The following is a 10015-nucleotide window of genomic DNA, read 5'->3' on the forward strand; positions in this document are numbered from 1 at the left end:
CAATTCGAGGATAACTCATCTCCTAACCTTGAATGTAAATAAATAATAGTCTTGCCAAAATCCAAACAATGACTACATACTTCAAAAAAGAAATAAAAAAAATTGACTACATACTCCCCACATGTAAACTACCAACTTCCCTTAACAATAAAAAATTAAACTGTAATCATTACATTAAAGCAGAACCTCCTAAAATTTAGGAGCCGCCTCTCAATACCAAGAAATAATAAAGCTATGAGGACACCTAAGATTTCCACCGCCTCCAATGCCCATGCCTTAACTATTTTCGAAAATTCTTGGGCACTTTTCTTACCATGCATGTGAGTTCCTTTTGCTTTTGCCTTTTGCCATCAAACATGTCTTTACATCTGTAAAATTCCTCTGTAGAACAAAAAAAACAAATGACTTGTAACATTCGTCCAAGAATTGGATCTCCGGAAATTCCATTAAAAAAATGGTTTCTAGATATCTTCGGGACATATTTTTAAACATCTATATCAGATGGTATTGAATATCTGAAAATAGGAGTGAGATCCCTGTTCGAAACCTGGGTCCCAGGCTAGAGCCTACAAACCCCACAAACCTTGATCTGTTAAAAAGTTCGGAGCAGCGCCGGTAACTAGTTCTTATCCAACTGTGGATTATCGTGCCTAATGTATGGATGCTGTCTCCACCATTGTGAAAGACAAACGTAATGAGAAGAGTAGAACAGTACACTTTTTCCACTATATGAGAAAAAATGAATGATTTGGCAATTGTTTTGTTTGTTTGCCGTGGTCTTCATGACCATTGGAATTTGTACGCGAATAAGTATGGAAGTATTGTAAATATCAAGAAATTGGGGCGAAATTCGGTACGTGGATTGAATGCCCATCATTTTGTATGCCTGGTGATGTCCAGACTATCAATTTGGTCGGTCCCCTGTTCAAACTTATCTCGGTTGTACACCTAACAGCATATGAATCAATATTGCAGTAGACTTGACCTGAGTCATATGAACAGAATATAGCTGTGTACAGTGGAATTATTCCATATCATGTCATATCATATCTCTGTCGGAGAACTCGATTGGTCCATGTTCTCTGTCTCAGGAAAAGCATAAACCCAGAAAGGAGACCTTCGACCCCATCTTTTCTGAATTTGTGTTTGTTGGCCCATTTGTTGGTATACAATCCATTTGTTTTTCCAGATCCCATTCTGCTCCGAGAAAGCTTTATGTAATATAGACATGCTTGTTGGGTTATTTTTTTAATTATGAGATTCCATTCTGGTCTGGAAAAGCGTTCTGTAATGGGCGATTATTGGGTTGTTTTGATAATTAGACTCTGCAATTAATCAGTACTTGTTCGGCCTTATTTAGATACCTTAATCAGTTTTTCCTCTTGCCCGTTTTAGATCCATTGAACTTCTGTAAGTACCAATAGTGTCTAGTGAAAATTGGCTTAAAACGTTGGGAAACGACGTATTTTGGTTAAATTGATGATATTTTTAGCTTAATTCAAATGCAGGCATGGAAGATTGGATTGGCAGTAGCCCTGCCATTTGCTGTAGTCATAGCTTGCATCCTTTATATAAAATGTTTTAAGCTCTCCCACAGGAAATCAAATCGACAAGTAACCCTTGACGAGGCCACAAGTATTCCCTCTCTGAATCCTACCGTAAGACATAGTAACCGAGTTGCAAATGTTTGGAGGCAGAGTTATAATTTTAGTCACCATTATCCCCTCAAGCCCTTCAGTTGGAGAGACCACCCATCCTTAATTGCGGAGATAGTTGAGCATGGATGGGTCACTTTTGGGTTTACAAAAACACACACTCCTTCTTCTCCCAGTAATTTCTGGGGTCTCTACAATCGTTTTTCCAACGGAGGAGGAGTTGAAGCTGAGATCAGCTGGGAAATGGAGGCGGGGACTGATTACATGCAGAAAGTTAGGTTGAATCCAGGATTACCCACTAAGAAAAATATGACTATATTGCTACCCATTCAATCTGTGCAGGCTGCCTTGCCTCTCCCAGGTCCCTCAATGGGGGATCTTCTTTTTCCCGAAGAAGCTTATTTTGAGATAACAATATTGGCAGATAAAGGAGAAAAGGTAAAAAAATTATGTTCCTTCAAGAGTTTTGGAGATGATGACAATGCTAAACTTATATCGCAGCCATCCAATTCAGAAGACCGTTCGCAGCATATTAACTCTGAGATAATGCCCTCAAATCTCAATGTTGATTTAGAGGCCAACTATAAAGGAGTTGCTCTGGCCAGAAAGAGATCCAAAAGCCGTTTCAAGGACTCTCATTTTGAAAACAGTTGCCTTGACCCTTCAGAAAGTCCAAAGGTTATATCTCTGGGGCTTGCAGTTGGCGGGACTGCTCTGTATCGGCTACCAGGTTGCGAGCCAGGGTCTGTTGGATTTCATTCAACTGGATTGGTCTTCCTCAATGGTATGTTGTCATGTCTTCCCTTCCTGTTTTGTATTGAAGATTGGTTTTTAAAACATTTCTGCTCATTTCTCATTTATATTTTACTTCAATTGAAGCTATCTGAGCTTCTTGTTCATAGGAATTGATTATTATATGGTGAGGGTAATGAATTGGTGCCTGTGTGTGACTCTGAATACTGGCTTGAGAAAATCATGGTACTGGTCATTAGGAGGATTACAATGTAATCTCCTTTCCTGTTTCAAATGAGTCGCCTAATGTATAGAGATAAAAAAATGGACGCATAAACAAGTTGAAGTTATTTGAATTTCTGGTTGATAGGATATGACTTTATGATGAGGAAACTCGGAGTTCAAATCCTACACCATTTGAATTCGATGCGTGTGTGTAAACCGTGGCTTGAGGGAATGTGCGGCCTGTACGAATCTCAAAACTGTATTTCGTTTTCCCGCTTCTACGAAGTCTCCGAATGTATGGGCTTAGAAGGTGGATGCCCGATTTCATCTGAAAGTATTATAAGATTTTATTTTGAGAGATGAAGAAGAGTTTTGAGACTGAAATTAAAAGCTAAGAGAAGTTTCGGGGGCATGTGACTAGTAAGGGTTCGATCCAAAATATACTGAAATTGGCGTTACCCCGACACCCATGGCTTATAGAATTAGGAGTGTTTTTTCATGAAATATCTCAGACTCGGATATTGTCTCAAATTAATTTGGGCATTTGAGTCATTTCATTGTAAATAATAACCATGCAAACATGCAATGAAACGATATAGATTTCCAAGGAAATAATCATCTACAAATACAAATGCAATGAAACGGTATAGATTTCCAACAAAATAATCAATTACAAACACAAATCTATTGATAATGATAATGATATAAAATATGCATGACTGTTGCATCAAATATACTGCTACTACAATACTAGAACACAAATGAATTTTCTTCCAAATATTAAAAATCTGCTCAATGATGAACCCGGACTGAATCCACCTCTCAAGTAATGTTGAGTTTCCATCCAACATATGAATATCCAAGGGTCTATGTCTTCAAATATGGCTGCTACTTCAAACCAGCAACAATAGAGAAATTATCAAGTAAGAAATCAACATTCAACAATAGAATGAGGCTCCAAACCCCGATGGAACCTTTTATAAAAATCCTCATCCAACAAGCTATCCATTTTCTCCTAATTCATTTATTTAGCAGCTTAGGCAAGTAATAATATTTGCCTCACATATAATAATTCGCCCCCATGGCCTAGGAAAGACTTGAGTCATACATTAAGTTGGCCCCTTTTAATAATTGTCAATGAATTATTAAATTAGTATTAGCAATAACTATAGCTCTTTCCTCTTTTTATTTAATTAAACACTTACAGTCCTCCCTTCCTGGAGATCACTTGTTCTCAAGCAATCTGCTCGTACAAGCTGAATCAAATTAATGAATCCCATATCAACTTCAAGAACACTGCACCAATCTTTTGCACTACTCTGATTATAACAACATTATATCTGGAGTTGTGAAGCAACTCATCACATATGTTTTGAATCCTCTTTATATCTATGCTATAATGCACAAAATTTGCCCTCTTACTAGTTGCATCATTAAATCATGTCTCATGACTATCTACCCAGACTTGAATGCCAACAGTAGGTAATGCCATAGCATTGTCTTTTCTATAATTATGGGCTGGATTATCTTGAGAATGAGGAGATATATTAGTGCTGTTATAACAATTGGCACTGTTGTCACGCATTTGTATCACGTCTTCAATTTTTACAAGCACTTCTTCACTGAAAACTTCATACTCAACACTTGTAGACTCCTCTACATTAGTTATTTCACGTGTAAGGGCTGCGAACTAATGAGAATGAAAAAGTAAAATTTTGATATCCCAAATCAGAATTCTGACCTCCTCTTTGCTTTCTTTGGAATCATCAATCGTCACCAAATGGTCTTGCGAATCTTCCCACACCAATTCTTTTGCTCCATGTTTCCCAAAAGTCCTTGATTGCCATGTTCTAAGTTTCCTTCATGTGTATGAATTGTGTCATCATTGGAATCAACAAACACAACAGAAGATGCATTGTGATCACCCAAAGGATCCATACCATCGTTATCCATATCAATTTCACGCTTAACATCATGAGAAGTCATGTTTATCTCTCTTACAGAATCCTCTTGTGAATCTTCTCACAAAGATGAAGTCTCACGTGAGTCACTCCCCAATGCTTTCCTTTTATCTTCACGAACCAAATCTGCATGTTAATCAAATTCTTCATGTAGATTTTTGCATACCTCCTTTGAATTTTCTTTCCTCTTATACTGCTGTTTTGAACTTATAGATGATTGTTCTTCTCTTTTTGGTATAAATGTAGGTCGAAGTGGTCTATCTGAAACTGCTGCAGTGGCACTATTGATTTTACTATGCCTTCACTTCTTGACCTTCTTGACTGTGAATGGTCAAATCCTATTTGGCCCATGACTGTAATCATATGGTCATTTAATTGTTGTAGCATTTGTTGTTGTTGGAAACAAGTAGTCAAAAAATCATTGAGCTGATTGTTCATCTCCATAGGTAGGTTTTTGGCTCTCATCTCCCTCATTTCTTAAACAACGGTCAGCTTCCTCAGCTTTCTAACTTGCTTCTAGTGTAATTTTGTGCGCCACTCTAGTGTGCATAGAGTGAATTAAAACTAACTTGCAATGACCAACTTTTGCAAATTGATCAAAAGTACCATGCAACCCTCTGGGTATCCACCAAACTAACATGCAACATAAATCCACTAACCAAAATTGCTTGGAAATAACATGCAACGTTAACACTCTCCATATATTGCTTCTATACTGACATGCAAAAGAAGCTAACTCACATGCAACTGAAAATCTTGATATGCAACAGAAAAAGAAGAAATGCAACTGAAAATCTTGATATGCAACGGAAAAAGAAGACATCCAACTGAAATATCTTCCATGCGCTGATAAACCCCACGGGCTGGCAGGATTTGGGGTTTTGATACCACTGAAATATCTGAGACTCAAATTTTATCCCAAATCTGATTCTGATATAAAATATGCATGGCTGTTGCATCAAATATTCTGCTATTACAATGCTGGAACATGCATGGATTTTCCTCCAAAACCTGTTTTAAACAATAAAAATCTGCTCAATGATGAACCTCGATTGAGTCCACCTCTCAAGTAGTGTGGGGTTGCTGTCCAACCTACGAATATCCAAGGGTTTCTGTCTTCAAATATGGCTGCTACTGTCAAACCAGCAACAATGGAGAAATTATCAAGTAACGAATCAACACTGCTTAATAGAATGAGACTCCAAATCCCAGTTGAACCTTTCATAAAAATCCTCAAAATCCTCAGCCAGAAAGCTATCGATTTTCTCCTAGTTCTCTTATTAAGCAGCTTGGGCAAGTATAATATTTGCCTCACGTTTAATAATTAACCTCCATGGCCTAGGAAATACTTAAGTCATAACTTAAAGTTGATCCCCATTTAATAATTGCCAATGAATAATTAACTTTGTATTAGCAATAACTATAGCATTTTCCTCCTTTTTTAATTAAACACTTAACTTAATGCTTTCGCCTATGGGGAGAATAAATTATAGGCTAGCATTAGTAGTTATCTATTTATTGAAGCACTGGACAAAAGGGGGATATTACATTTCAGCCCATTTGACTTTCCTATTTGAATTTTGTCACCCTTGGGCCTCAACTTCGCCTATCACAGAATAGATTGGGTATTATCTTGCCTTAATCTTGAGATTTGGATGTTGTGCAGAGAAAACCTTGCATTAAAATTCCATCTGGACGTCAGAAACCAACCGTATAGGTATATTATGGCCTTTTGTCAAAGACACGGTTATGTATGGAAGTACATACTACTTGAGGTATTATCAGTCTCCTGGGATATAAAAAGAATAAATAATATAATTCTTTGGTTTTGAAATCGAATTAAATCAACTAGAGTAACCATATCCACAGCTCTAAACTATTTGTGGTTGTGATATTTCATTAGTCAAATTACAGGATGGCATGCCTATGTATCCAGTGTAAAACATTGTTTCACAATTGCAAGCTGTTGTGGTAAATTGGCATGTGCCAGAGATGCAATACTTGAAAAAGTTTTAGATACACCTTTTATAAATGCCTTTTTCAGATAAAATGAGAGATTTTTTTAGAAGGATGCATAAATGGTTTCTTTCAATGCTTCATTCTATTTTGAATGCTTTTATTATAATTTTTCAGCTCCATCAGCATTAACTGGGGTCTTCACTTCAGACAATTCATGTCATTTTTCAAGGGAGAGATAAACAAGTTGTTAGAGGATATGGCAATACTTCTATGCACTAGCCACAAAAATATTGAAAAATTTATGGTGCGATACAACAGCATACCCTAGAGTTCAGCCTGCGAGTCTATTTTCAATATCTTCATCACATATTGTTATTTTTCCAATTGACAGAAGCATATGAATAACAGAATATAGGCATTTTAAGATTTACGTCATAGTATAAAAGGACATTTCGAATACTCTGATAATCTCTTAAAACATGTCATTTCCAAGACATATATATGTAAAATCAGCTTATGTAAAACCAGTACTATAGATTTTGCTTGTATGAGGTGTTTTTAATATTTTTGCTACTTCAGTGATGACATTAGTTGGCCCTTTTGCACCCTTCCTTTTGGTAATGGTGATTGAGAATTTATTGCTTCATTTCACTTTACATACTGTTGTAGTTACTGTTTACTAGCTCGGGGTATTTGTTATGTTAATGGAATGAATTTAAATTGTAACTTCCAGAAGTTGCATTTTGAATTGATGTCATGTCTGGGTGTTGATTCAGGGATGGCCCATTTGGATGATCATCAAGAACAGTGTAAACCAATTTCTGCAAAGCAAGATTGGGGTGTAAAAAGTGTAATTGGATGTGGTTTCAATCCTGCCGACCGGAGGGTTTTCTATACAATGAATGGTGAGCAGGTTTACTCTCTAACTTGCAATTCAGATGAGTTCAGTCATCCTCTGTATCCAACGATTGCCGCCAACTATGACGTGACAGTGTTGGTGAATTTTGGGCAGAGTCAATTCAACTATTTACCTGCCAATGAGAAGAGGGTGGCTAATCCATGTATGAAAATGTCACTCAAAAATAGTTCTGTAAAATTTCTATCAAGATCTGTTTATGACAGCGATGAGCTTTTCTCAATGGGCAGAATTGATGCACAGTGGCTAGGAAACTTTGGGAGTTCCAATTCAGAACTGCAAAACAAACATGTGTATTCAGAAACTGAATCAGATTTTTTTGAGATCCCTCTTGATGAAAGTATCAAATAATTGCAGACTTAGTCAACACAATGTATTATTTACCCTGTCATATTTTCATGATGGTCTAAGTATGCATCATTTGGTTCATAATTTTCCAAGCTAATATGTTTTGAATCGTCTATTAATGAGCGGATTGTGGTACTGGTGTCTATGCTTCTAATTTTTATATTTCATAGATTCTGAATATTATATCCTTAATTCTAAAGATAAATGCTGTCCCAAACAGAAAGAAGCTATGTTTGATACTCAGATGATGGGGGGAAAGCTTCCAGAAGAAGCTCGTCTTAATTTCTTTGATCCAAGTCAAGCTAACATCGATCAAACCAGTAAGCCCTCCACTACTTCTTTTATCCAATGAACTTTAAAATCTCCCTTCCTTGTACAGTTCACATTTTTTCTCTCGTGGTAAACAGCTTGACAAAGAAATCAACATACACGACAAGCCTTATTGTAAGTGACTCAGTCATTTAATCTGAAAGTCATTTGGACTTGTTTACAATTTTAAAAATCTGACACTCAGATATTACTTATTAGGCTATGTTGATTTGCTGTTTTTGATCAGTAAATGCTCATTGCTTGTTTAGAAATCTGATCAGTTTGTTTCAAAATTGAATGTATATGAAAAAAATAAAAATTGATCTGAGTACAAATGCCAGCTGATAGCAAAGGTCTTTCTCATATGTCCATTTTTGAACCATGAATTGAGAGTAAGACAGAAAATAGTCTTGCACTGAAAAAAAAACTACCCAACAATGAGAAGGAATGTGCCAAACAGAAACTCCACGAAATTTGTTTTAGATTCGGGATTGCAAGGTCAAATTTGTCTGAGAACATTGCCATTACGCTACCAAACACTAACAATCCATTTAGGACTGCATGGCAGGAATAATTCCTTCATGTGGATATGCTGATCAGTGCCAAAGAATAGACGATTTTACACAACTTTGTTCTTTCTATTGTGTTTACATTGTTTTGTAATTGAATATACCTTGGACAACACTTAACAGACCTGTGCCAATCTTTTCTTGGATTTTGTGGTTCATTAGTTGGTGTTTTTAATGGTATAGTATTTAAAAGTTGGAAAAGTTACATGGAACTTGCATGGCAGGGTAGTGGTGTTTTAGACCTGGAAGTCATTAACAGTAGATGCTCAATGGCATTTGGAACTGGCTAGTCCTTCATTAAAGTGCATGCGGTTTTAGCTTTACAGGGAAATGTTTTTGATTTAGTTAAGAAGGGTTTAGAAAATACTCATAACCATTAATGATGGAGGGCCACACCACCCTTACCCACTCACAATCAATAATGCAACAATATGGAGACAAAGAGAAATAAAAAAAAATGCTTCACAAGCAATTTTATTATATTGGAAAATCCTTACAACATCCACAAGATGATATCATAGATATGACTTCTTCAAAAAGAAGTTTACAAATTCTTCAACATAAGAGAAATCCCAAATAAGAGTCTTCACACCAAGAGCTTCACCAAGAATTTTTACTTGAAGAGCTACACCTTTAGAGCTTTCACACCTTGAAGTCTTCACGTCCTCTAGCTTCTACTTCTCAAGCTTGATTAGAAATGCTCATATGCCTTGCTTAAATAGGCACTTACCACCCAATGCATGACTTATCCACAACCTTCTAGAATTCCACCTACACAATATCCACAACTTTCTACAACTTCCATAACCTTCTACAATATCCACAACTTTCTACAATATTCATAACTTTCTAGAATTCTACCCACACACCTTGATAAATGGAATGACAACCATTTTTTATTTTATTTTTCTATTATGCCACCTATGCACCTCAAAAATAGAAATCTCTTTTTCCTTTCTTTTCTCCTTTTTATTTTTTTATTATTTCTCCTCTAATTTTAGTCACTTTCTCTCTCCACTTTTTTTTTTTTTTTTTTTTTTTAAAATTTTTAAATTTTACATTCAACACGTCTCCCCTTTATTTTGGATGCAAGATGCTCCTGCATCAATTTATATTAACAGAGACAAGTTAAGCAAATAAGGACAGCAAAGAACAACACAAAAAAGACAGCAAACAACATCAGAGACAAAACAACAGCTGCACACAGCAGTGAAACATAGAAAAACGGAGCAGCAACTAAAAACTTCATACAACTAGCCAACCCAACTCAGGGTGGTTTACAGAAGTGTTCTAGAGCAATTTATTTCTGCAGAACACTGGTATCCATTTCACCTAACCTGG

General features: G+C 36.2%; 1 protein-coding gene across 1 annotated transcript; it reads left to right on the plus strand.

The window, feature by feature from the left end:
* The first annotated feature begins 231 nt into the window (after positions 1 to 231).
* Positions 232 to 7893, plus strand: LOC149537817 (uncharacterized). The gene is made up of 2 exons (XM_089799202.1): positions 232 to 2439; positions 7309 to 7893. The coding sequence occupies exons 1-2, from the start codon at positions 1503 to 1505 to the stop codon at positions 7797 to 7799; spliced, it is 1428 nt and encodes a 475-aa protein (XP_089655328.1). The 5' UTR covers positions 232 to 1502; the 3' UTR covers positions 7800 to 7893.
* Positions 7894 to 10015: the final 2122 nt, after the last annotated feature.

This window comes from Cupressus sempervirens, chromosome 9 (assembly GCF_028749045.1).
Source record: "Cupressus sempervirens isolate cs-2001-9-10 chromosome 9, ASM2874904v1, whole genome shotgun sequence".
Taxonomy (NCBI): domain Eukaryota; kingdom Viridiplantae; phylum Streptophyta; class Pinopsida; order Cupressales; family Cupressaceae; genus Cupressus; species Cupressus sempervirens.

Excerpts from the sequence above, each read along its gene's own strand:
- LOC149537817 (XM_089799202.1), top strand. The coding sequence starts at position 1,503 with ATGCAGGCATGGAAGATTGGATTGGCAGTAGCCCTGCCATTTGCTGTA. Across the intron at positions 2,440-7,308 it reads TGGATTGGTCTTCCTCAATG|GGATGGCCCATTTGGATGAT; the intron begins GTATGTTGTCAT and ends GTGTTGATTCAG.